This window comes from Lepidothrix coronata, unplaced genomic scaffold (genome assembly GCF_001604755.1).
Source record: "Lepidothrix coronata isolate B3197 unplaced genomic scaffold, Lepidothrix_coronata-1.0 Scaffold1, whole genome shotgun sequence".
In the NCBI taxonomy this organism is placed as follows: domain Eukaryota; kingdom Metazoa; phylum Chordata; class Aves; order Passeriformes; family Pipridae; genus Lepidothrix; species Lepidothrix coronata.
Window position 1 is genome coordinate 3,138,973 of NW_016690181.1, and position 27,248 is coordinate 3,166,220.

Sequence of the window (27,248 nt, forward strand, 5' to 3'; positions counted from 1 at the left end):
AGGAAGGCCTAGACTGAAACCATCACAGGTTAGCAGGGCATCCCTTCACACAGTCCAGCCTGGGCAGGCAGCAGAACTCAGGTGCTGCAGTTAGGCTTTCTCCCTCTTTGGCCCCAAGGATGGATGCCAGGCCCAGGGTGTGCACAGGGCTGTGCAGTGCAGGCTGGCTCCTTCCTTGGAATGCTGGCAGAGCCTCTGCAGTGCTGTGCTCTGAGACAGCAGTTGGTGCTGACACAGCCCCTGTCCCGGGCTCTCTGCAGAGGCATGGCTGCATCATGTTTTTACACAGACTTGTAGAAAGTCCTTTCCATCCCTGTCATTTCCCCACTTTTAAAGAAGTGGGGTGTGCATTTAGCAGAGGGCTAAACCCCTCCTGCTGCATCAGCACTGGGCAACCACTCTTCTGAGTAAGTAATGGGTTAGAAGGGCTTTTGCTGCTCCAAGGATCCTGTATTCCCAGCTGGTATCTGCTTTTTTCCTGCTGGGATTGCTTTATTGTATTTTTGCAATTATTAGTAACTCATCTCGTGTACAGAACTAGCAGTGAATCAGAAGTCAGAGTATCCAAAATATCTCGCCCCACAAAAAGAGCAGCTCCTCCGTTGCTGCCTGCACACTGCATTAATAGCTGATGCAAAGGGAGAGGATTGTGTGGAGGCCAGCAGGAGAGCTGTCAGTTTTGAATCCTGTGAGTACCAGTTCAGAGTCAACCCTTTCCCAAAAAGTGGTGAGCTGTGAACATTATGTCTGCAGTTTTGTGGGCAGGTGTGATGGCAGCTTGGGTGGGTATATCATACTGGCCTTGATCCAGCTGGCACAGGTAAACCAGCAGTGACACAGTGTAGTAACTTAAGCACTGTCTTAACACTATTAAATACGTAGCTGAGATCTCCGGAGGGCTTGTACAACCCGAGGTGACGTTTGTGTCACTGTATCTTTACTGCAGTTTGCTATCTGTGCTCGCTCAATTACAGTTCTCACAGTTAGCTCTGTGCTGTGCCTCGGTCCCACATCTGACATGAGTGCAGACCTGCCTTCAAACAGATGCTTCTGAGGACCTGCAGGCCACACAGACATCAGCTGTTGCTGTCTGCAGTTCGTGCCTCCTTGCTAGCATTAGTCTTTGTGATTTACCGGCATTAGCCAGCATGCAAGGGAGGGGAATTACATCTCTTGTAAAGTAGGATTTGCTTTACATTGCAGCACTAAGGCTTACAACTTTGGGGCTGTAACTGACCCGCCTTCTTGCCTTCTCTATCACATGGACAATTCTGCTCCCACTCCTACCACCCCAACATCCTTTCCTGCCATGCTGTAGGCCTGGGATCGCCTTGGTTCCTCCTTCAGGTACCAAGAGGTCTGAAGCTGCAAAGCAAGGCACTGTGCATACAGGAGCAAGTGCCATGGTTGACAACCCTTGTGGGCTGGAGGAGGTGCCCGATGTGAATACCTCTGACTTTCCCTTTCTCTCCCCACAGATGCCAGCAAGGACCACCCGCAGCAGCAGGCAGGAGTGATCTGGAGAGTGACAGGCGGCCTGTTCAGTATCACCCGGGGAGCTGTGGGGGCCACACTGGGAGGAGTTGCCTGGGTGGGCAGCAAGAGTCTGGAGCTCACCAAAACAGCTGTGACCAGCGTCCCCGCTGCTGGCGTCGGACTGGTGAAGGGCAGCGTCTCAGCAGTGACCGGCGGCGTCGGAGCTGTGGGCAGTGCAGTCGCCGGCAAAGTCCCTTTCACTGCAAAGAAGAAGGACAAGGCTGACTAATCCCTGTCACAACTCCCTTCCAAAAGGTCAACCTGCCCATACTCTTCCCCTACACAGCACCTCTTTGAATTGGAACCAGCTGCTTCAGGGAGGGTCAAGCACCCGAGCAGACTCTGGCTGCAGCCTGCTCAGCACCGCCTGCCTAGCTCAGAGCTCACAGAGCCACTGTCAATGCCTTTCACTCCCATCACCTACTGGGAACCTTTACTCTGAGGGCTTCAAAGGCACAGTTGTCTCTGTCTTGTAGTTTCCTTCCTCCCTCTTGCTCTTGTAAGCATGGAGGGGTGGGAGAGGATGTCAGGCTCCATGTTCCTGGAGGTGGGGGGAGTAACAGGGGAGGGGGAGAAACTATGTCTGGCTTGAAGTGTGGGTTGTATAGTAAAATTCAACTTCAGCTGGGAAGACTGCCTCTGAGACACCCCTTCCCTTTGCTCTGGGAGGTGTGTTTGGGAGGTGTGCCTGTTGGAGAACTGTAGAAGAAAAAAGTCCCATTGACACAAGGGAGAGATACTGTGAAAAGAGGGAAGCCTCCCTCCTGCCCTGCGCCTCTTACCTTTTCTTTGCAGGGCCCATCCCACAAGCTCCTTCCAATCACTTACTCCTTGGCTGAATTGCACCCTTCAGAGACGGAACCCTCAAGCTCAGCAGAGCAGCTCCAGGGATGATGCCACACTGGAGTATGGTATGTCCCAGGCCATCAACTTCTGCACAGATTTTCTTGATGAAAGGGAGGAGGATGAGAGCTACTGTAAGTTCCCATTTGGGGAAGAAGCTGAGAGTGGCACTTGCCAGGCCTCTGTGATATTGCAGCACAGGCAGTGATGCTCTACAGAGAGACCCTTTTGTTTGATCCTTGAAGTCCTTGCAATATCCCTGTCTGCAACAGGGGCATTTTGTCTCTTGGCCACACTCGCATTCCACAGACATCAAAAGCAAGCAACTGGGAGCAAGCATGTTCCCAAATGCCACCCAAATTCTGCTGCAGGGAAGGAGGGGGGTCCAAGAGCATTTCTCACGACTCAGCACCCCAGAAGCGGTGGCCTGGGTGTGAATGGGCTGCACTGTGTTGGAGAACACTTCCCAAGTGGCTGAGTGTGCTCCAACAGCAGCCAGCCTGCATGGGGCACCAGCAACTCCTCCTGTGCACGCTGCTCCTGAGGCCCCAGCCCAGCTCCTCTAAATGACTGTGTTGCACTAAATAGCCCACTCGTACTTGTAGTGCCGCAGAAACCCAGACACCTGCATCCATCTGGGAGTCAGAGCCATCCCCAGCCTGGCCCATGACATTGAAGGGGCCACGTGGCATTACACACACATAGACACACACAAACACAAATGTGCACTCACTCCCTCCAAGAAGGACCCCTCTAATGCTTGAGATGAAGAAAGGCACAGCCTCCACCATTAACTCTGCTGCTCCTGGCTTTGGCAGGTGATTTGCTGAGGTCCATAGGTGTTGGAAGCGTAGACAAGTGAAGCAGTGCTTGTGCTGTATTTTATAAATATGCATCTGTATTAGCGTGTGTGTACGTATTAGTCCACAAGCATGTCTTCAGCCAGGTAAACAAAACTGTGCCACTGCTGCAGAGGAGTTTATATAGTCATTTTCAGCAATTCCAGGATATAGTTTTTATATAGGGTCTCGGTCAAAATAAAAATCATGTTTTAGAGGATGTTTTGCCCTCTGTTGCCCAAGAGTGTAGTTTATTGAAACCAAAGGAATGTGAAAAATCCCCTTTCTCCCATCTGTGCTGTTTGTTTTCTTTCTTCCCTATCTTTTGGACATTGAAGCCAACTTTATTGATCTTTATTTCCCCTTGGAGGTCGTCACACTTCCTGGCTGCTCTCTTGTGCTTAGGACTTAGATATCAGGGAATATCTTAGTACAACACACATACCCACCCCTACCACCATTTTTGCTGAATATTCTTGGGCTCGTGACGCAGTTTTCATTCTGACCTTTATTAAATCCACATTTTAGGACATATGTCACTGTGTCCCTGTGCTAATCATGCTGGTGTTAGTCCCTCTCCATACCCTTCGCTAAGTAGTCCCTGCTGTTTGCAGCAAGAAGCTGCTGATCTCCACAGTGTGTTACTCTTGATAGCATGAGAGAGCTTTAACCTACATCTTTGTTTCTGAAGGGGAAACAGCATTTGGTATGTGTGTGCATTTCCTCACTTTGTCTCTTTTGTTCTGGTGAAGGCCAGGTTGACCCAGACATGTCGGTTTTGTCTCTGAAGGCAGAGGCTTCACAGGAAGATCAGTCCTTGATGTGTGCCTGTACTTTGTTGGGATGCTCGTGGCAGTTGGCAAGGCCAGAAGAAGTCTTGTCTGTTCTCCTTTTGTCTCAAAAGCCCTGCAAAGCAGGACAGTTTGCACTGCATGGATTTCTGCTCACTGCGGTCCCTGAGCATGTCTCATCTCTTATTCCAGATCACAAAGTGCTCCTGAAGTGAGCTTTAGCCCCAAAGCTAAAAGCTACTTGTGCGCAACTGGCTGTGCTGTCGCTCTCTTGGAAGGATAGTTTCTGACCAATGGGGACAGAAGACAGTCATCTTCCTAAATGCCTCTCCCAGGTCTTGGACAGGAGGAGGTAGTATCTAAAGAGCTTCACCAGCCATTCCAGGCAGGTGATGGGAAGTTCATCATGCTTTTGGCATGCCAGTGTCTCACACAGGCTCTTGCTGGTGGAGGCAGTACTTCCTTCCCAAGCTGTTGTCTGCAGGCACTGTGTGTGCAGAGCAGGCATGGCAAATGGGATAAAGGTGCATGAAGGAAGGGCACAAGGATCCTGAGGGTTTCCCATCTTTTTATTTCTTCTCCTCTGTGTGGCCTTGCAGTAAATGGAGTAAAGCTTACCATTTGTCTGGAACTTCCGTTTCTTTGCAGGACGGCCCGGAGAAGGGGACATGAGCTTGAGAGAGGAACTGACAGCTTAAATCACTGTTCTTATAGCTAACAGAACTCATGGACCATCGATAGCAAAAGAGATCAAATTAGCAGGCAGGGGTAGGCGGAAGATTAAATCTACTCCAAAACCAAGGCCCTGCACTGCTTACCAGGCATTCAGGAATATGTAACTCTCAGGATTAACAGGATTCAAAGGCTTCTGGGAAGTCTGTCTCTGTTAGCGTGCTAGGCCTACTTGGTTCATTGTGGCAACTTAGCCTGCTTTTCTGGACACTCTCAGTGCCAGAACAGAAGGAAGACAGGGTCGATCTTCCCAGTCTGAGAGCAAATATGCCTCCTGACAGCTTTGATTGCAGTACAGTGGGATCTGGATTGGAGGGGAAAGCTCTTGGCTTCTGTTGAATGTCCTATCTTTCCTCCTCCCCCACTACAGAGACTCCAGCCACCTGGGCCGCCAGTGCAGCCCTTCTCCCACCACCCCTTGTGGTAAAAAGGGCAAGAACTATCCCATGGATACTAGATGGGGGGGCTTGGTACAAAATAGGAGGGGGCGGCATTGAGGTGGAGGGAAGGATTAACAGGAGTTAATACACAGAAGATGAGGAGGGAGTGGTGACAGGAGGAGCTGATGAGTGGGGGAGCAAGAAAAGGGGGAGTGTGGAAGAAATTTGTTTCTTAGGACAGTCTTTGAATCAGAGGATAAACTCAATGGAATTTGTCCTAGGGAAGAGAACGGAAAGGGAAGTGGATGAATGTAGGTTTTGCTGTGCGGTAGTGGTCCATGGCTGGCTTGTGCCCTTCTTCCATAGTAATGGTTTCTAGGAATTTCCATTTAGATGGAACAATGTATTCAATGAATGGTCAAAGCGTCAGATCAGCTCCCTTCTTACCACCTGCCCTTCTCAGATCTCCCCCAGGCTTTTGTCATGATCTCCCCGTGATGGGGCTGGGTCTCCCCCATGGTGCAGGTGGAATGTAGCCCTGGACACAGCCCTGTGTTCCACCATGGCTAGATGCTCCGCATGCCCAAGGAACATGTCCCATCTGAAAAGAGACCCACAGTCACATCCTGTTCTCCCTTTTCCCTTTCCTTAATCTCCTTATCTTTCACTCTTTTTTGTCCCTACCTTAGCTTTCTCTCTTGCCCCTGGATAGAGTTCCCCAAAGCTTTTGTTAAACATCCACTCATACTGTCTGGGAGGGCAGAGGATGACTCTGCCTCCACAGCTCCCCTAGCTGGGAGAGAAGTGCATGTCGTCCACCCCTCTTTGTCACCTTGTGTTTTGTGTGTGGAAGATCTTAATCTATTTCTTTTCCTCTGGGTTCTCTCGTTGGCTCTTGTCCCCATGGGTGGGTCATTTCTGTATCTCCATTGTAAAGTGTCTCCTTGTAAAAACAACAGCGTGAGTGGGAATACGGAGGAGGCTAGAAAGAGCCACAGAGCTGCTGGAACAGATGCCAGGGCCCAGCTCTGCTTCTCTAGGAGCTGAGGAGCCCTTTGGCAACCCAAAACCATCACTGTGGCCACGCGGTCCCGTGCACAGTGCTGGGCTCCAGAGAACACTTTTGTTTTTATCATTTCATTGTCTGTAATTGGTTTCCTACTGAATTTGTTTGCTTGGTTTGTTTTGCAGTGTGTTTCTGGGAATATTCTGCATCTCTGTATTTTAATTACAGTAAAATTTGAGGATAAAACCCTTGATTACACTGGCTCTTGTTTCCAGTGGGGGAAAATGAGGAGAGGAAGCACAGCTGAAAAAAGATGTTAGAGATTCCTTGGGAAATTAGATCTCTCCCCTAAGGGCTCTACATGAGGCACCAAGCAAGGCTGAACCTCCATCCCTGCTTAAACTAGGACACAGCTTTCAACTGCAGTTCAAAAGCCATTTTGCTGCAGGCACCTTTCCTGATTGGAATGGTAAGAACAGTTTGGGTAAGACTTCTAAACTCAGTTTCTTGTGTTGGTTTAGAGACCAGTTCATAAGAGGGCATTTCGGCTGGAGACTGCTGACCTAACCCTGAAAGTGGGATCTCAGCAGCTAAGATAGGAAATTTTGCCTCTACAGCTGCTCCTTCAGGTGGGTTTGCATTGCCACTTTTCCCAGCTGAGGAAGCAAATTCTCCTTGCAGCAGCCTGCTCTTTCTGCAGGAGAAGGCAGTTTGACATCCCTCCCCAAAACTGCCAGGAACCCCTGTGGGGCAGCCAGGCCCTTGGCATTGCTTGCTGACTGGCAGGCAGCGTGGGTGCTGGGGGGCACAGTTGTCTACCCCAGCCACCTCACCCGCTCCACAGGCACTTAACCCAGGGCAGAGCCACCAAGGACTCCTGGGAATGCACAGCCCTCCCACAGGGAGGATTGCAGCCCAGCGGCTGGGCAGTGCTGGATGGTGCACGAGACCCTTTTATTGGGTCGAGGCCAGGAGCCAACAGCTCAGCATTTGTTAAGTGCTGACAAAAGGATTAATTTAGTAACTAATAACAGGGCAATCAAACCATTTATTTGGTTGGTATTTTGCTGCCAGCTGCCTGGTAGGAGCAGCACGCCGATGGGGTTGGCTGCAGCCACCTCTGCCACCTGCCCTGTTCCTCCATCCTCACTTGCAGACACAGACAGACAGTGTGGCTTGGAAGGCACTGAGCCAGTGGCAGGAGCAGATCTGGCAGTGATAGGGAAGACACCTGGGGATATGGTCTCTCCCAGGGGCTGCCCCTATGCCCACTGTGGGGAGGCAGAGGAGGGAAATGCCCATCCCACAGCACATGCACACTGTCCCTCCCTTCCTTCTCACAGAGCTGGAGCCAGCTGTGTCGCCTTTTGGACAGCACAAATGAATTACATGTGAGCTGTGAGGAGAAGCCATCAGGTACATCACAGCTGCTCACCTTCCCTGCAGCCCAGCTGGAGCAGGTTTGCCGTGTTAAGCCAGGTTGCAAAACACCACTAACAAACTGCCCCTCTAGAGGTCTTTTAAGGGGCAAAAAGGTGCTGCAGAATCACCTATAGATAGAGCTTTGTCCTGTCTCAGGCAGCAGCTGTGCAGGCAGAGTGTCCAGCTTCCTGCATGCAACTGCAGCACCCATCTCACCTTCTTCCAAGTAAGAGAGGGCTGGGACAGCAGACCTTGGAGGAAACCTTTGGAGAGAACTGCCCAGGTGAGTGAGCTCTGGGTGGTTCAAACACCCCTGGGCCAGGAGTGAGTCCAGTGCTGGGAATATGCAGCTGCAGGTAGATGTGACAAGCTGTGGTCTCATCTCTCTGTGGGTCCCTGCCCTGCCTGGCTCTAGGAGCAACAACTGGGAAACTGCTGGGGCATTGTCGTCCTCTGTGCCCTGGGGACTGGCCCTGGTGGCTTCCCATCTGCAGCTGCTCGTGGTCTGTCCAGAGGGCTAGGTTGTTTGGTGGACTCTCCCAGCTGGGTCAAAGGAGTTGGCCTGTTGTTCCAGCAGGCAGGGGATCAAGCAGACCAGCAGTGTCTTATATCAGGCTCTCAGTGCTCCTGCCTGCATGTCTGGCTCCCCGGTCCAGCAGCTTGCTGACCTGCTCAGACCACAGGCCTGGGTGTCTTGCATGCAGGGCCCTGCCTCTGCAGGCAGCATGAAGGAATACTTATCATCTTTTTCATTCATATTCATTCTGGCAGTTTCATGACCTGCACCGGAGCACTTTTCCCTGGCCCTCCAGGGCAGGGCATGCCGACATTGGCATCAGCAGTGTCAGACAGGGTGAGGGGGCAGCCTCATGGGGCTGGGTTCACTGTGCTCATGCTATTAGCACTCTGGGGCTAGACAAGTCCCATGCCCCCATGCAGGCCAACAAGCTTTCAGGTCAACAAATAACCACAGGTTCCTTCTTTGGCTTAAGTGCTTGCAGTTTGACACACTTCAGGTGCAAATGTGCATATGCCCAAGGAAGTGGCTGCAGGTCCCTGCTGCCTTGGGGATGGCTCCGCCAGGCTTGGCCCCACCTGCTCCCAGCCTCAGAAGTCAGGCAGAGCAGGAGATGCTGCTCTTCACCCATTGGTACATCCACCCCAGTTTGCTCACTGACATCTTTCAGTTGAAGTTCACCCCCAAGCCAGTTTTATTGCACTTTTATTTACAGAAAACACAGAAATAAAGCATTTAAATGTGTTGGGCTTTTACGAAACCACCCAATCACTTTTTTTTTCCCTTTTTCTTTTATCTTTTGCGGGTTTTTGGCACAAAGAAATATCACAGGTGTTACCAAACAACCATGTAAGAGCAGCTGACCAACTGCCCAGCCCAATAACAGGACTTAAACAAACAGACATGTCACACCAAGATCAAAAATGAGGAGGTTGTTTCACTTTCACCTTCCAGTCTAACCTGCTCATTGAGGGGCAAGGGGAGTTATTCTGAAGAGGATGACACCGTTCATAAATTATATTTATATTTACCTCTTACATTGTAAAAGTAAACAGTGCAAAAGTACAGTACCCCAGATACCCTTCGATTTGGAAAGCTTGAAGGTTGCTTTATACATTTTGTGTGTTTTGTAAACATTGTTACCCATCCACAGTTCTAGCTCTTGCTTGTAGAGACCCAACTCCTCTTGGCATCCAAAACATATTGAGGGGCAGCAGTCACTTCCCCTGGACTCAGCTGTTGAGATTCCTGCTTAAGGTTTAGTGCAAATCTTGGAGAGGAAAAGACGAGAGAGAGAAAGAGGGGAAAACAAACTGAAATAAAACAAAATAAGGCATCAGTTAGTTAGAAACAGTCTGCATCAAAAGTGGGCCCCTTGGGGTTGCCTTAGGAGAAGGGCAGGAAGTCTCTCTCCTCCACCAGACTGATGGAGAGGTTCTTCAGCTCCTCCTCGGAGCCAGCAGTTTTGTAGCCGAGCTGTGCCAGCACCTGCTGGCAGGCGTGCTGGGTGAACGCCACGATCTCGTAGGACAGACGGAACCGCCACTTCTCTGCCGTTGCCGCTGAGTTGCGCACCGTCCCGTACTTGTGCTTGGAGGAGGACCTGTCTCCTCGGGTGTTGTTCTGTATCCAGCGCTCAACATTGCTGTCCATGGGGATGCCCAGAAAATCATAGATCTCCTCAGTCTTTTTCATGGGGTTCCTGGCCAGGTCTTCATACCGCACCAGCATGTACTTGCCCTTGAGCCATGGTGGCCGGTTGAGGCCGGTGGACACAGAGTTCCAGAAGTCCTCGCACACTGTGGTGAGCTGGGTCACGTCCAGGTTGTACGGCTTCCTGCCAGTGCCATCCCAGATCCTCCACAGCCTGTAGGTGTCCCGGAAGGTCTCGCTCCGGGATGCCAGGATCCCCCGGGGGTCCCTCACTAGCTGGATGACCTTCAAGTTCAGCCGTGGGTCCTCCACCAGGGCCCGGAGATCACTGACCTCAGGCACCCGCACGGTTTTGATGGCCACATGCCCGTGCTCTCTACAGGACTCAGTGGCCAGAGTCAGGTTCAAGGTCCCACATTTCTTCACACAGTCTCCCTCCTCCAAGTGGAGATCCACAGCTCCCAGGGATTCACAGACAGGTGGTGAGCACAGGGCCTTGCTGGCTCCCCTGCGGAATAGGCGGTCGGTGGTGTGGTTGACAGGCTGAGGCTTGATGTAGTTCTCCAAGAAGTAGAGGTCGCAGTCATACAGGCTCCTCAGCAGGTCTCGGCTGGCCCCTAGCATGACCCGCCTGTCCGTCGTACTCTTGCTCTGGGTCAGCTTTGGGATCAGGGTGTACTGGACATGGTAGAGGGGCTCAAATAAATAGAAGACATCAAAGTGCTGGTTAAACAACTGCCCGACAAACGAGGAGCCACTGCGGGTGGTGGCAAGGATGAGAACGTGTGTCTTCCTGGAGAGGTTATACGAGTAAGTGGGGCTCTCATCGCACAGCCTCTCAGTCACGTCAGTGTCCTGGCTCAGGCTGCAGTTCACAGGGTTAGGGATGGGGCAGCTATGGAAAGACTTGGCAGTGAAGGTCCGGATTGCTGTGTACTGAATTGCAATGGATGCCAAGGCTAGTAGGAGGACAGCCTTCCAAGAACATTGCATGGCTGGTCACCTTCATGGAGCTTCTTCACAGGTTGTCTCAGTGTCTGCAATCCAACAGAGAAGTTAGTGGTTGAGCATGGACTTCCAAGTATCTGACTGCTGGGGCTTACCAACAAACACCCTCCCAATGTATGTTCATCAGTCATAACCACTTGAACCCCAGTCACACGCTGCAGAGCTCCATTTCAGACACAGGAAAGACCAGGCAGAGTCTGGCAGTCCTGGAGAAACATGTCCAGCCAGGACTTCAGCCCTCTTTCTTACAGACTGGGGCTGTACACAAATTCTGTGCCCCACGGGTCACCCCATGCCCTGCAACCCAGGTGGGGGGATGTCAGAGCTTGGTGGTTACGCTGTCTGTATGCCTCCATCCAGCTACTGCAAATCCTCCTCCCCACCTGCCACGTGCCTTTGACATGCGAGGGCAGGAGCTGTGGGAGGGAAAGGACAGAGGATGGTGCCATCTTGTCTCCATCCTTTCTGTCCAGCTGTCAGGATAAGGCATGGCCCATCCAGGCCAACAACCTCCTGCTTGGAAGAGGGGCAATGTCTCTCTTGGAGTGCAAACCTCCCTGCTTAGAGGTCCGACAGCCAGGCCAGCTCAGTTTGTCAGCCTCTGGGGATGAGCAGCAGCCAGAGCTGTGCCCCAGCTGCCAGCCCAATATGCCCCCAGCACTTAGCTCATGGGGCTGGTAGGATCCTGCTCCACTCTGGGATTCAGGCCTCTCCTATTCTGAGTACCAAAAGGGAAAAGCAATACTACAAAGGAGGAAGCGTGAGAAACTGCACCCCTTCCATCCTCTATTGCCAATAGTGCAGCAGCAGAAGCCCTTGGCATCAGGGGCGGGTGCAGGGAAGAGTGGGGCTGTAGCTGCACAGGACTTCAGTAGTGCTAACCCCTGCCTTGCTGCTGCCCACACATGGGCAAAGGTAAGGGAAACTGAGCATGACATTTGGATAGGGTGCTCAGGGACTGTGAGGCGAGGAGTACCCGCCATGCCTGGGGAGCTACCGCATTGCTGGGAGGGGACGTAACCATGGTGGTCCTTCAACTTTCCCCCCTGTTCACTAACCAAATAATGTTCATAGACTGCACTGCTGCTCTCAAAGCACAAGGTTTCACATCCACATACTATTACTCCCCACAGTCAGTGGGACTGGGAGGCAGGAGAAAGCAGACGCATCCCAGAAACCCCAAAGCTAAAACACCTGTGTGGGGGAGACACCTCAGTATTAGCAATGGCTTTGAAGCTCCCCTGCACCCACTTTCCTTTGCCCATCTTCCTTCCATGTCCCCCCTCTCACAGTATGCTACATTCACCTGTGCATGTGCCTCTGCAAGCCTCCTTTCCACCCACCTCAGGCAAACCAAGGGGACTAAGACTTAAGTATCTCTGCTCCCTGCCCTTCCTTCCCACTGCAACATCACTACCATTGCTTCCTCTTCCCCACTCTCTGTGTGTCCCCAGGGAGAACGATGTGCTGGCCCCAAGCTTGTGGTGAGCCCCAGCGCTCCTGCCACTGTGGGTGGGACTGTCAGAGCTGCTGCTGTCCATGCCTCTGAGGGAGACCAAGGGGCCAGCGATGGATTTCAGCACATGAGGCCTATTCAAGCCCACTGAAATGCCTGATGGGCTTGGGACAATGCAATGCTCCTCACGTGTGTTCCCTGCAGAGCCCATGGCAGCTAGCATGGTGTGTTGTTCCCATATCCTCAATGTGTCCCACTCCCCAGAGAGACCCTGTCACCCAGAAAGTGACACCAGGAGGGGAGCTTAAGCCTGCAGGCAAGTCAAAAACCTTCTTACTTATTTTAATTAAAATTTTTATTATTTATTAATTTCCCCACCTGCTTTGTGCAGGCAGGAGGCTTCAGGAACTACCAACTCCAGAGACCTCTCGCTGGGAGCAGGGGTTTAGAGCAGGACCCCAGGACAGGGGGTCTGCCACAGCTGCTGCAGGCAACCCCCCACCAGCCCTCCCTGTGTTTGTGTACTAAGAGCTGTGCTTTAGACCCATGACGATGCTTTAAATACAGGTTGCTTTCTCCTGGACTGCTGCCTGACAGGGATTATGGCATGTGGCAGGGGAGTCAAAGTTGCAGGTGCTTGGCTATCGCTGCTGCTGGATTAGGATTACCCACCCTGCAGAGGAGAGACCTGGTCCCAGTGTCCACATGGGATATTCTATCCCTTGGATAAAGTGTTTTTCCAGGTCTGCTAAGTTAGAACAGGAGGGTCCCTGCTGGCATCTTCTGGCCCAGGTGGCTTCTGCATGCTGCCTAGGTGGAAGCTGCAGTGGGAATGCTTTCCTGCTCTCTAGTGATGGCCAACCACACTGCATCTCTCATGCACAACCTCAACTTCTGCTCTTTGTTTCACTGCTGATGGATGCTGGAGCAGATGCAACTCAGATTGTCCGCATTGTAGCAGAAACCTGCTGCTGGCTCCCCAAAAAAGGCAAACTAGAGACCAGATGCCTCCTTGGTCCCAATTCCCACTGGATCACTGGCTGCGAGCGCTTCAGGTTCTCCACCCACCCCAATCCATTCCCCTTCACAATGCCCCATGCTGCAGAGGGGAAGAAACAGGGTGTTGATTCACCTCCTTGGCAGAGCAGGTGCTAAACTACAGCCCAGCTTCAGCCTCAGCTGCCCCTTGACACCCTTGGTGTGTGCCCTGCCCATCTGCTGAGCCTCAGTCGGGGAGGGACGGGTTTTGGGAGAAGTCTTCCCTCCCTGATGTCTCATCTGTGGCCTTTAAATCCAGCCAGAGCCTCCTTTCCCCCCACGGCGGCTCTCGTGTCTCCTCCCATCACTGCCTGTCCCTGAGGGGCTGCAGTTCCTGCTTAGTCCAGCCCTGGGCGGCAACTGGCAGCTGGGTGCTCTGGGGCAGCAGAAGCACAAGGCACCCGGGAGCTGCCAACACAGCTGAGGATCACTTTAACTCACACTCCCCCTTGTTCACCTGTCAGACACAGGCAGCTGGTGTGAGCACCTGCCCAGGAGGAGGGGTGCTGGGCTCCGCACGGCTCAGAGCGGGCTGGCTGAGCAGCGGCTGCAGCCAACATGCTGCAGGAGGATGTGTCCTGCACACAGGCACAGCAGGACAGCTGCTCACACTCCCATCCCTGCCCTGAGGGACCTTGTTCTTAAATTGGCCTGTTCTCTTCAGGTGCTGATACCTGGGGCCAGCAGTTCAGTCAGCAGCTGGAGTGAGGGCTGTGCCCACATGGGGCTGCATCTGAGAGTCCTGGGTGAGGTATGTAGTGCTCTGGCTCCTCAGCCCTAGCCCATGGGATGCTGTAACCATGGGAGTCATCTGAAACGCTGGCCTCACAGATGTTTCTAACACAGATGTGTTAGAAGTGTTCCCAGCCAAAATCACCCTCTGCTATGTCTCCAGCTCAGCTCCACCAAAGATGACGAGCAAATACAGCCCAAGGGTGGGAGGTGAGTCCACTACGTCCCTCCAGGCAGTTGGGGCTATGAGATGGAGCACGAGGTGGGGGGTAGGTCAATTGTACCTTCCAGCCCACAGGCACTTGCTGGCACAGCAAGGGACCTTTGAGAAGGCACATGAGCTCTTTTTGCCCCTTCCCCAACTCTAACCTCCCTCTGGTCACAGCATGCCAGACTGCACTCCACTGCCTTGCCTGCATCCCTATCCAGCTGCCTGTGGCTGCACTGGGACCAGGCTGTCCACAAGGAATACGCAGCTTCCGGCAAATGGCCCCAAGTGCAGCAGGAGGCCAGCCAGTGCCTGGCACAGGGACAGAAGCATTGTCTGTGGGAAGAGGAAGGTGCTGAGCCTTTCCTCTTCCCTGCCCCACTTCCCGCAGCCTTGAGCCCAGAGGAAGGGAGAGGATGGGCTCAGGCATTGCAGCCTCCCCCACCCTGTGTACCTGCCAACAGCAGCAGATGCATAATCACCTGCCTTCCTCTTCCTCCTCCTCCTCCCCCCCTGAGGAGCACTGCTCAGAGAAGGATGAGCAGGCGAGAAACCAGTAAGACAGCCCAGGAGCCCCAGGGATATCAGAGGCGATGAATTAAGCTGAATGGCATCTGTGAGTCACTGGTGTGGGGAGCAGCGAATGCGGCCAGCCGGCCGCTGTGCAGTGGAGACCCAGAGCTTCTCTTTTGGGGATGGTCCTCCCATTTGAAGGGAATAACCTGGTTTTGGAGCTGTGCAGCAGGACCACAGCACCAAAGGCTGTGCTGGCAACTGAGTTCAGGTGCTGCCAGGCAGGCTGGACTCAACGGGGTTGCTGTAGGGGTCAGTGCAACTCACAGGTCTTCTGCCCCCCCAAAAGCAGCAGGGGCAGAGCCTCACCGCACTGTGGCACTGTCATCCTCTCAGGGGGCTCTCACAGCAACTCCACATGTGTGGCTGCCCTGACTCCTGCCCCAAGCTTTCCTTGCAGGTTCCCTTGCAGCTCCCCAAAGGTGGCTGTCTTGGGGCAACTCAGGGGTGATGGCAGCTTTAGGCAAGACTCCTTGCAGTAACTGATACTGTTATTGCTGTACCCAAGGCTCTCTCAAGGGACAGTCAAAAAACCTGCTCTTTTTTGTTACCTTCCAGGCTGTGCCCTTCTCTCAACAGCTCCCTAGAAGCTGTACCCTCAGCCTGTCTGGGCTCATCTTGAGCTCTCTCGCCAGTGGCAGGGAAATCCATCTGTGTTTCCCCATGGTAAAGAGGAAGGGAAAAGGGAGTGGAAGAAGGTGCGAGGGTCTGTGCCATGCTCCAGCCTTGGCACAAGCCCCAGCACCAGGGTGATGCACTGGAGGAGTGTCTGCGCCTCGCTAGTCCTTCCTGCGGGCCTGACTGGTGCCAGTCCAGCTACCGGCACCCTCTATCCCCAAAACCGATTCCCGCCAGCAAGGCTGTTTCCATGGAAACGGCAGAGTGACTCAGGACTTTGGGACCAGCTGGAAAACACAACTGTGAGCAGTGATTGCCTGAGAGGTGCCGGGGTCTCGGTTCCAGGAAGACGGGTGGATGACCGCAGGGAGCGCGCAAGGCTGCCTGCCCACCTGCCTGCATGCTGGGACATGCTGGCACCAGCACAGAGGAGCATACAGCACACCCCGCACAAGGCAAAGCCCACGCCAGGAGTTGCAAGGCAAAACCCCTCTCCTGACATAAATGTGACTGCAGCACTTGGAAGGCATTGCTGCAGCATGCTTACCGCGGGACACATCCCAAAACGTGCCTCATGGCAGTCAACCCCTCATCCCCCTCACCCCCTGAGACCCACACGTGCATAGTCATCCAGAGAATTCACAGCACCAACTTTAAAACCTGCTCAGCCCTGCACCCGTGTCCCCTGCCCAGCAAGCAACACCCCTGCATGCCTTGCCCAGGGCAGAGCGGCTTGTTGGAGGGCTGCCCGAGGAAACAAGCAGCAGCCAGTGCCCAGCGGTGCCTCCCTTCCCAGCCAGCAGCTCCCTCCTGCAGCCCCGCTCCTCCTACCTCAGCACCCAGGCACAGAAATTAAGTTGCAGGGTTGCAAAACTACTGTCAGCCAGTGACCCACTGGCACAGGCCCTGCGACTTCCTGATGTGCTCTCACTGAGCAAAGACTTTATCCCTTAAAACAGTATGCTGTGGCCACTGAGGCAGGGAAGATGGGCTCCTGATGGGGTTTGATCACAAGCATCCTACTCGGTCATAGTGGCTTAGTCATGCTGTTGGCTCTGCAAAAGCTGGCAGACACCAAACACGCCTGTGGGCCACCCAGCCTGGGTGCAGGCAGTCTGCACCCCACCGCCCCCCAGGGGAAAAGGAGACCACTGAAAAAAGCAGTGCCAAGCAGCCCCCCCCATCCACTCACTGCAGGCACTATCTGATTTGGATACCACCACAGACATGTGACCAGGGCTGGTCTCTGTCCCCAAGCCTCCCCCCCAGCAAGGCCCACCAATATGAGACCCTGATGGGCTGGGAATGAGCCTTCAGCCTTGCCTCCTCTTCAGCCATACAGCACTAGAGCTTCCCTACTGTCACAGCTTCAAATGCCAGCCAGGGACTCATGCCCACCACCTTCCTCAGGTGCCTCAGCGTACACCAGATGGAGGTGCTTTGTGCCCCGAGACTCGCTCTACTCTTGTGTTCATCACCTTCCGGAGCACTTTTCTAATGGCAGAGGACTCCAGTGCTCAAAGCCACCTCTGGCATGTCCCCTGCTCTTCTATCTCTGCCCATTCTCTCTGCATTTCAGAGGGACTGAAAGATCCTTTACTACCAAAAGATTACTGCCCACTTTGAGCAGCACTTAAACCATGATAGAACTTTCAACAGGGAATTTTATTTTTTTCCTGTTGACACACAGCATACACATTTTCAGTTAATTAATCACTATCAAATAATGCCAACCCCAGCCAGTCCCAGAGTTTTCTTATCACAACATCCACCTGTGCCTGTTTATCCTTCATCTGCTGAACGGCATCTGCCTCTTTCCGAGGATGCAAACGCCTCGGTAAACCAAATACAGGGGGGTTTGTGCTCTCCACCTTCCCCTGAGCCATCCACCAGCCTGTTGGTCCCCGCTTGCTCCCTCCCAGAGCACTCCCTGGCAGGAGCTGGAAGGCTCTTTCGGGATGAACGCGCTCATTCACCACCTCGAAACGCTCTTTGCAACGTATTCAACCTACGGCCGCGTCCAGAGCGCAAATCTCGAGCCGCACAGCTTTCCCGTAGGACTGCTCCATGCTATGGCGTGCTTCCCTCGCTCTGCGAGGTCTCGTCGCCAGCCTGCGCCCTCACGGCAGGTTTTTCAGACCGCGTTGAGGTCTGACAGCAAACGCCGGGGCATTCGCTCCGCCGGCTTGCGCGGCTACACGGCCGGGCACGGCATCTGGCCTCCCGCTGCCACCGGGGACTTACTTGCTCCAGGCGGTAGCTCCTCGCCCAACAGCAGCCCAAGTTTCGCGACAGCTCGTTCCCCCGCGGGTCTGAGGCCAGGGCTGCTGCGCCCCCGCCGCTGAGGCAGCCCCGGGGGCGGCTCCCGGGTGTTCGCAGTCCGGGCCGGAGTCCCGCCGCAGCCAGCGCTGGGGACGAGCAGGAAAAGTCCCTCCCGCGGCTGCGGGCGATGTCTCGCTGCCTTAGAAAGTTGGTGGCGCGGAAAGGGTTACGGGAGAATCCCGGCCCGCCGCCCCCGGGCACCCCCGCCGATCTGCGCCGCTCTCCGCCCGCCCCAGCGTCCCTTACCTGGCGGAGCGCCGCGGCGGGCTGCCCCCCGCATCCCCGGCCGCGGCTCCTGGGGCAGGGGACGCCGAGCCCAGCCCGGCCCGGCCCGGCCCGATCCGGGGGCGGCAGCCGGCAGAGCTCAGCGGGCGGCGCTGCGGGGGCTCATCCCTGCCCGCGCTGCCCTCCCTGCCCTGCCCTGCCCTGCCCGCGCGGGCAGCGCCGCGCGGGGCCGCCTCTCCACGCCTCTTCACGCCCCTCCGCGCCGGGCGAGGGGCGGGCGGGCAGGGACGGGGCTACGCCGCTCCCCTCCCTCTCTTTCCCTCCCTCCCTCCCTTTCTCCGCCCGGCAGCGCGCACGGGCGCACGCAGCGCAGCGCCGGGCAGCGGCATCGGCACAGGCGGAGGCTCCGCGCCGCCCCGCGCTGCCCGCTCACCTCCCCACGGCCGCTGGGCTCCCCGGCTTTGCCGAGCAGGAAACTCCCCGTTTCTTTATTTATCTCCCCGTTTCCTTATTTATCTCCCCGAGGCGCCCGGCCAGAGAGGGCATAGCCCCTCCCGCCGCGGGGGTGGTGTGGCCCGGTGAGGCTCCCCGCGTGAGAAGTGTCCCCCAGGCTGCGTGCTGGCAGGGACACAGGGATTCCCGCGGAACGGGGTCTGGATGCGAGGCAGCAGGTACCTCCAACCCTCCTCGCGCCCCAGTGCTGTGGCACCAGCAGCCACAGGGGCCCCGCCGCGCTTGGTAGCGGTGGTAGTGCGCATTCATTCCCTCGTTTTCCGGTGGCCTTTGCTCATCAAAACCAATATTGTCATGGGGACTGGTTCTCTAGCGCCAGGAATCCTCTCTGTGCTGCCCAAGCCAGGGCTCACCGCCACGGGCAGGGACCAAAACCACCCTTGGTGGTGCCAGTGCCAAAATACTGGCAGATGATGGCACCTTCCCACCATCCTGACCACCTGGGAAGGTGGGATGGGACAGAGGAAAGGAAGCAGGGGAGGGTGTCAGGGCAGTTAAGGGGGCTGCACTCTTACAGTCACATTACTCTCTGCTTCTGCTTCTGTTTGACCCCTTGAAACAGTTCAGACATTTTACTTTTGGCAACTTTGAATGTTTCCCTTTTGTCCAGCACTTGCCAACTAAACTGCATTTTTAGCAGTTTAGCTGCAGCTCTGCTGAATTGGCAGCTGCCAGCAAGAGCCAGATTATGATTCTGGAGATGCTATAACGGATATTCATTTTTTTATATCCCCCTTTTACATTGTGTATGTTTGGAGCTGGGCACTGTAAGAAATCACAGTAGTTTTCTTCTTACATCTATGTGAGCAACACTGAGCTCCTGAAAACCCCCTAAACTCTGCAAGGAGCTCCCCAGCTCAGGGATTTCCAAATCTTCACCTCCAACTCTAGGCTTTGCAACATGTTAACTAACTGTGGGGTTACAGTATCAGCATGTTCATCAGCAGTTCTGAACAACTTCACTTGGCAGTGAGCAGGCTGCGAGTAACAGTGGAGCCCAGGTCTCCACGCTGCAATTGTGTCAAGAGAAAAATAAATCCCTGGGAACACTGGTCTCGCCTCTACTCTCAAAGGCCTGCTAGGCTGCGACAATGAGTTCAGAGCTATGAGATTGCCTTTATATCTCAGGAAGCACAATGGCAGGTCATCACGTTTTATGTTTAAGCATTTTGGACTTGCATTTGCTGTTTTAGGAGTACCCAGATCTTGCGTGTCCAAAAATACTGGTATTTCTCAAGTCTTTTACAATATCCTGACAGCCCTAGCCCTCTTAATCTAATTTTAGTAAACTTTGTAGGGATTTTATATTTATAAACAGTTGGTGCTTAAATATTATTTCCCTCACCATAGCAACAGCTCCCCATTGTAGCATTCGTTACACCGTGCTATTGCCTTGGTATATCCCTGTTTTGAGCGAGAAAGCCCTGAAGCCACTTGCTTTCTTGCTCTTTTCCTGCACCTTGTGAAGGACAAGGACTGAGGCTTCTGCCTGCCTGACTCTTCCCGGAGCTGGAAAAGAGCCATACCACCAGCTGCTGCTGGAAACAAGCCGGTGGCCCTGGGGTTTCTGTTGCTGGTGCTTCTCAGGGAACATGTCAGCTCAGGCCAAGCCCTTCCTGCTGATTCACTTGCCATGGTGTAGCCCACCTTCTACCTATGAACCCACAGTACCTGTGCAATAGCCCCAAGTGCCACCCCCATGTGGCATACAGGCCTTCGGCTGCCTCGGGTGCCCATGATGTGCACCTGACGTATGCTCCCACTTACTTGGCACCTCCAGAGAGTGGTGGGGAGGAGCTGAGAGCAGGCATCCAGCTGGCCTATAGCCATAGCTGTATTCTGCTCCCACTGGGGGCCAAGTCACTGGAAGTGCAGGAATGGCAGGATTTCAAGGAGGTTGGCCAAACAGGGCATAAACCAACTTAGGGACCAGTGCCAGGAAGAAATCAAGGGGCTCACAGTAAGAATACAAGACCAGGCAGGCACCTGAGTGCTTCCCAGTCTTCTCAAAGAGTAAGGATTTTCTCCTCTCTTACACATTAGCTGAGAAACAGTCTGAGCACTGAGACTGCTCTGAAGTACATCTGAAAAAATTCAGGGTGCCCCAAAACTTGGAGCAGTTCCACAGATGCTTGGGCACGTACCTCCAGTTGCTGGGGGTTGTCCCCCCACCTGCAGGATTGGCACAGGTGTCTGGAGAACTTCCAAACACCAGTGGTCTGCATTGAGCATCTATGCAACACCTGGGCTTAAAACATGACATCAAACCTGGGGCAATCAAGATAACATGGCTATAGAGGCTGTCTCATACGAAAGAAAGCAATTTGAGAGAACGATGCAAAAAAAAAGACGAATAAAACCAGGGTTGAAGGATAAAAAAATGCAAAAAGCAGGGTTGAAGGACAAACAGATGCTTCTGATGATTTCAGCTGGCATGATTATATTTTCTGGGGCTCCCTGGTATTTTAAGTGTTAATCTAGAGAGATGCTGTTGGTTTGAAAGTTTACATATTACGGCTCTGTATCTCTGACTGGTGAGTATTAAAATATTAATTAGGCTATCTGGTGTGTGTTTGTGGTCAGTTTGCTTTCAGAGGAAAGGGCTGCTGTGACTGTACCTCACCCTCATCAAGAAAATTTGGTTCTGTTTAAAAGGCATTGGTTTTCCCCTGCATGGCTCTAGGCAGGAGAGCAGGGAGGCTGCTGGTGATTTGGAGAGTCAAAGAAACTCACCTTCTAAAATTTTCATCTGAACCCAAATGCAGTTTGAAAGCATCCGATTTCCATGCTCTCCAGCAACAGATTTCTGTGAAGGGTTTGTATTTTTTTCTCTTGATTTAAAGTTCAAAAAATCTACCTTAGCAACATAATCTGTTTGGGAATATATGTAATAAAATATCAATGTAGCTGTTAAGGTGATATGAAGGTTACTGTTCTAATCACTCAGTATGCAGTCGGGAGCAAAGTTACGATTCCGTCAGTAACCTGGCCACGTTACATACCCCGTACATCTTGCGAAACACCATTAACATAAAGAGCAATGTATTAAGGCACATAAATTTAAAGGCAGACTAATAGAAGATACTATTTTAGTGCTTAAGCATGGCATTTTGAGAATTCGTGTCAGACTGTACTGTAGTGTTTGTAAACCCACCTGCATGCTACGTTTTTTTCTGCGGGAGGAGAGGAGGCTCTCCCCGGGGCTGCAGTGCTGACATGCCGCTCCGGCTGGCTCCCGGCAGCAATGGAGGAACCCTCCCGCCTGGCTGAGGCTTCCCATGCTGGAAGAAAGCATCTCTCAGGGCTGAGATGATAAAAACTTTGCTGCCCCGCGGGCCAAGTATGCGCAGAGGATGGAGAGGTATGTCGCAGAGGAAGAGCTGCTGTTCCGCTGGCTGGCGGCTGCTCGGCAGCAGCGTGGCTACGGCTGGGGCATTGCAGCAGGGTGGGAGCCGTGGGAGGGCTGCGGGGAAGCGGGGATTGCCGCTGCCTCTCCTCTGCCCCGTGACTCCCTTTGCAGGGCGATGGGGTGCAAGCCTCCCTGCGAGGAGTGTCTAAAGTCTGCCAGAGCCCGGTAGGGTTACCGAAATCATTCCTAAACCCCGTAGGAGCGCCAGCCGAGACTTCTCAGAGTGATTTTTTGATACCTTAACGGACAAAGGCTGGAATATTTTGGGGACACTTGACTTTCAGAAAATGTCCTTTCTCATTGGCCTTAATGTAAAAGCTTTAACAAAATACTTAATCCTTCTGTAGTTCAGAAGCAGTGATAAACAGCTCATGCTATAATCCCTTCTTTTGAGGAGTTTATAAAATCTGTATATGCAGGACTGCTAATGTACCCCAGCCTTTCAGTCCCCCTTCCTTTTTGGTTTGCCCTCCCAAGAGCCACAACAAGTCAATATAACACACAAGATAAAGGAAATGGATGAGGACAAAAGTAACTGCCTGAATGTTATGCACTCACTTTGACATATTCACATCATCATGGCTACAGATCAGTTTTAAATTGCTGGATGGGGGTGAGATTCTCCTCCTCTATACAAAAATAAGCACAACCAACTATCTATTTGTAAAATCCAAGACATTAAGGGCCAAATAGTCATTGTGACTGCTCACCCTTGCCCCTGTGAGTGACAGGCTACAGCCTTGTACCCAGTAATTCCTGCACCAGAGCCATTGGCAGGGCACAGGCACACCTTTGTCTCAGGAGAGATGCCTTTGTTGATGTGGGTGAGTTATTCCAGAGCCTGATGCACCTGATGGTGAAACATGGTCCTTATACCTAGCCTGGAGGTGTCGAGTTTTGGCTTCCAGCCACTGGATTGCATTATGCCTTTGCTATTAGATTAAAGAGCTATCTACCATCTGAACTATTTCTCCCATGTAGATATTAATAGATCTTGATCAAGGCACCTCTTAACCTTCTCTCTGAGAAGTTAAATAGACTAAACTTCTTTAACTCTCACAACAAAGCAGTTTTCTGGGCTTTTCATGATTCTTGCTGGTCTCTCCAACCTGCCTGATGTCTGCTTGAAAATACAGACTCCACAAGCACAGGGAGCATCTCAGGACTGACGGTGAAAGCAGCTGTGCTAACTCATCTCAGCTAAGGATCTTACCTTGGCTCAGCATACCATTGTCACCAGCCTGGGCTGGTGGCCCTCTTAGCATTCCATCTTAGTCCCAATAAACCTCCCAGGAAAAGGTCAGACCTTACGAGCTCCTGGAGTCTGCCTCACTCCTAGCACAGAAAGTGACATAAATGGGACACAGTGCAGTTCTCCCTCAACCTTCCTACTTGGCCCCCAGCCATGGTCATCCTGAGATGAGCTCAGTTGGTTAGAGCCTGGTGCTAATAATGCCAAGGTTGTGGATTTGATCCCTGTATGGGCCATTCACTAGAGCTGGACTAGATGATCCTTGTGGGTCCCTTCCAACTTAGAATATTCTGTGATGCTGTGGTCCCTCCCAGGCCTGTTCCCACCTCCCTTGAGGTGACATCAACAGGAAAATCATCTGCTGTTGGAGACTTTAAGCCAGTATCAAAAGCTGTATTGAACTTTCACATGTGATTGTATTTTTGTTTTCTTCTCTAAAAGTGTATATCAGGCTTCATGGTGTTAAGCATGCCCCATAAATCATGTTGTATCCAAGTCAATGATTTTACTCAGCCTTTGTTGTTCATAGTCCCATTTTCTTGGGGAGTTCAAAATACAGTAGTAATTGTAACACTGCTTCTGGTACTTTTAGTAAAAATCATTCACATATTGTGAGTTTACAGAGGGGTTGAGTAGGTATTTACTAAGATGTGGTATTTACTAAGACATTCCGTGTTTCACTGGAGTGACAAACAGGGATTTGTGAAAGTGTCAGTGAAGATGAAAAAGCTTGGTTAAAGAGCAGTTTGTCTTTGGGGCAACCCACACCACTTCCTAACCGGTCCTGTGCCACTGCCTCACTGCCAGCCCCAGAGAGCCTCCCCAGCTGCCTCAGACAGGCAGAAAAACTCTCAGAAACTGTTTCTCAGGATTTCTTGGTGGCATTAGGTACGTGGTTTGCTTTGATCTCATAATGAATGGCAAGGCCATCAGAGCCAGCCGTGAACGCCACCTTCATGCCATGCCAGGGTGAGGTGCTCTGTGCTCATAAACTTGTATGTCTTGAAAATTTCTGTAAGTGGCTGAAGAGTAGGAGTCATTTAATCATAGTGTAAGACAGCAAGATCTTACAGAAGGGGAAGGTGACTTTATTATACAAAACCTCTAAGACAGTTGTGTTCACCCATTCATGCTCTGTGACGTACAAACACCCAGATGTCTGTCCCCAAGGGTTCTTCAGGATCTCTGCAACCTGATGGGCAGGGGATTCTTTTCACTGGGTCCTCCCTCTGATTCCTGTGTTCTTCTTGCTGGGAAATCATGAACTAGTTTGTTGGACTGATATTATCTGTCTGTTCAGAGTTGTCTTTTGCAATTATGTTCCTGTTCGGTTAACAGGAAGTAATAAAATGCTGCTGTCTTCTGCTAACACAGCGTCTGTCCTGGGGCTTATCAGAACCTGGGCTTGGTGGTGCTCAGCTTGACTAACTGGAAATGCATCTTTGGTTATGAATACAGCCCTTCTTTTAGTCCCTGTTCTACTTTTCCCTTGGTTCATACACCCATAAGCTTGCATTTGTCTTGCATCCATACCAGCCCTAATATTTCCATTAAAAGTCTCTGCAAGGGCTAAGATGGGGAACAGCCTGCCAACTTTTAGGCCTGGATGCCATGTGTCCTCCATGTAGGGGGAAAGCAGACCCTCTTCTTGCTAACTGCCCAGGGCTGGGATGCTGGCCATAGAAAAAGGAGTAGATTCTACTGGACCTTAGAGCAGGTCTGTCCCAGTATCCCAGTATTGTGGCTCAGATTAGTTCCCCATTTTGGAAAAAGAAGGATGCAAGGTCTTAAGAGTGTGTGGTGCTGTTTGTTCTTATTGTTACTTGCAATACTTCAGAGTTTTTTTAAGTTGCTTTGAGGTTGATATGGCCATGGCCACCACATCTGATAGGGACCCCCTCAGAGCACAGGCAACTTAGGAGGAATTGGCCAGTCCCCAGGGAAAGTGGGGAGGCTGCTGGATTCTGTTTGCAGTGCTTGAGACTAGAGAAAAGTCTGATTGAAGGGCTGTAGTTCTGTCCTGAGGTAGTTTTGCCTCTACCCTGACTTGGGGGATTGCATATGGCGAGGGGCGCAGCTGCCAAAGGAGCATAAGGGAGCAGGGTGCTTGACGAGAAGGGGCTGCCGGCCTGGCCATGAGGAGGCAGGGGGTGATGGCACCCACTGTGCCCCCAGCCCCGACCCAAAGAGGAAAGGGCTATGGCAGACAGTCCAGGGCAGTGGTACTCCTAGCATCCCAGAGCTGTGCCTCTGCTGGAGAGCCAGGTGTGACCCACATCACCGGCATGCACAGTATCTGCTCCACCTCCCCAGCCTTTTAGATGTGGTTGTCACACTTCTGCAGAACCTTAATTAGCTCAGCATCAGTGGAGTCTTTCATTTCATCCCAAACTGCACGAAGCTCACAAAGCCTCCTTCGGAGCCTTCACGCAACCAGGATGCACATGAGTTGGTGCCTGTAGAAGATGTAGAAGACCTTCAGAGGAAATAGTGAGGAAGGGAGAGAGCTTAACATCCACTCAAGGAAACTTTTGCTGCCAGGGAAAAGCTAACATGGGAAGAAATTAATTTTGCATTCAGGGTCCTGTGATGTTCTCTTTATCTGTCTGCCCCAGAAGGTAACTCCCTTGCAACCAGTGATAAAATTCTCACAGACATGCCTGTCTCACGGGGGGGCCAGGCAGGCCATAAAGCACTGGGGGACAACACAGCCTGGGGTTTTATTGCGCATGCGAAAGGTGTTGTAAAAGCACCAAAAAGGGTTTCCATTTTCTGCCTTCTCAGCCAGCTATCTTGCAGTGTTCTTGATTGTTAAAATTAATTTTCTTTGAAGCTTTGGCCACAGCCTGGTGCCTGGAGTTACCTGCATGTATTTAATCCTTACACTGCAAGCCCAGAAAGCACCCCAAGCATCTGTTTGTCTCTACGAATGGACAGGTCCCCCAGGACCTGTCTCCTCCAGCTGCTGCTCTGGTGCCTCGGAGGGTGCTCGGAGGGTGCTCAGAGGATGCAGAAAGCTGTGCATTGAAGCCCTGTGCAGTGAGCCCCGTTGGGTACCAGCCCCATGCCCTCTCCACAAAACACTGTGGCATCCACAAGACTGGAAAGGGCTTCCCCACTGGCAGGCACACAGTGCTTCTTGCCAGAATGCACGGCTGCCCTGGGAGGGAAGGAGATGAGCCTGCTCCCCACTGCGTCTGTGCTGACAAAAGTGGGGAGCTGCTGTTTCACCCTGTCCTGAAACACCCAATCTCTGAAACACTGCCCATATGGTTGGCAAAAGCTTCCTGGCTTCAGGGCTGGGAGAGAAAATGTCATTAGCCATGTGACAGGTCACACAGCCAGGTCACCACGGAAGTAGTTTTTCCTTTAACACACTTAGGGTGCAGTGGGGTGGGAGAGACCAGAGGTCTTTGCCTCTGGCACCTTGCCACCCCTTGCAAAGTACACCCCAGCCCAGCCTGCTGCAGCTCCAGGTGCCGGAAGCCTTGGGGCCAACTTCCCTGAGCAGGCGTCCTTCCTTCCTCTGATTTGTGTGTGTACTGGTGGCTGCAGGAGCTTAATGTGTGTTTACTGTTGGCTGCAGGAGCTGCCAAGGGCCACGGAGAGCTGGAGTCCTGCCACTGCTCCCCCCAGCCAGCCAGTCCTCCCACTCAGCCCCCTCCCAAGGAGAGGGGGAGCAGAGAGCACAGAGAGAGTCCATCAGCTGCCTTGAGGAGCATTGGGGTGGCTGTGGCCTTGCTGAGCAGAGCTGCAGCATCATGTTGAAGGGCTGAGGATGAGCAACAAAGTCAGCTCTGGGGAGTCCAAAGAGTTGTGATGCTGTGCCAGAGAGGTGAGGCTGGCAGAGGTGGGGGTAGGAGGATAAATGCAGAGGCTGCTCTCATTTGGGAGCTGCAGAAGCACATGCCAGGTGCCTCATCCTTTTGCAGCTCCTGACTGAGGGCAGCATTACAAACTAGCCTTTTTATAGAGGTCTGTGAGGTCAGGGCTGCCAGCGTCCAGGCATGGGCCAGGCTGGCCCCTGCACCAGCCAGGAGCACGGGGCACCCACCACCCTCAATGCTGCCTGTGTCCCTGCCTCCACCCTTGCCAACAATGAGCCCTTTCAGGGAGCCATAGCCAGCCCAGCCATGGCAGCTCTGCCTGCAAGCACGGCAGCAGGGGTAAGCAGG

General features: G+C 52.8%; 2 protein-coding genes across 5 annotated transcripts in view; one reads left to right on the forward strand and one right to left on the reverse strand.

Moving 5' to 3' along the window:
* The window catches only part of LOC108496574 (transmembrane protein 263-like), a 210,492-nt gene extending 204,112 nt beyond the window's left edge, over positions 1 to 6,380 (forward strand). For both annotated transcript variants that reach the window (XM_017813405.1, XM_017813414.1), the window contains exon 3: positions 1,479 to 6,380. In XM_017813405.1, the coding sequence (XP_017668894.1) occupies positions 1,479 to 1,765 (287 nt within the window). In that variant the 3' untranslated portion in view covers positions 1,766 to 6,380. The remainder of the gene's footprint in view (positions 1 to 1,478) is intronic.
* Positions 6,381 to 8,736: 2,356 nt separating this feature from the next.
* Positions 8,737 to 21,831, reverse strand: CHST1 (carbohydrate sulfotransferase 1). Of its 3 annotated transcripts, none has more exons than XM_017813628.1 (2): positions 21,567 to 21,831; positions 8,737 to 10,756 (listed from the first exon to the last, which is right to left on the reverse strand). In XM_017813628.1, the coding sequence occupies exon 2, from the start codon at positions 10,710 to 10,712 to the stop codon at positions 9,453 to 9,455; it is 1,260 nt and encodes a 419-aa protein (XP_017669117.1). In that variant the 5' UTR covers positions 10,713 to 10,756; positions 21,567 to 21,831; the 3' UTR covers positions 8,737 to 9,452. The 3 variants fall into 3 exon arrangements, with proteins under 3 accessions (XP_017669117.1, XP_017669126.1, XP_017669110.1); XM_017813637.1 differs by lacking the exon at positions 21,567 to 21,831 and adding an exon at positions 17,921 to 18,077; XM_017813621.1 differs by lacking the exon at positions 21,567 to 21,831 and adding an exon at positions 17,597 to 17,728.
* Positions 21,832 to 27,248: the final 5,417 nt, after the last annotated feature.

Bases quoted from the DNA above. Each gene is read 5' to 3' on its own strand.
- CHST1 (XM_017813628.1), bottom strand. From the start codon at position 10,712: ATGCAATGTTCTTGGAAGGCTGTCCTCCTACTAGCCTTGGCATCCATT.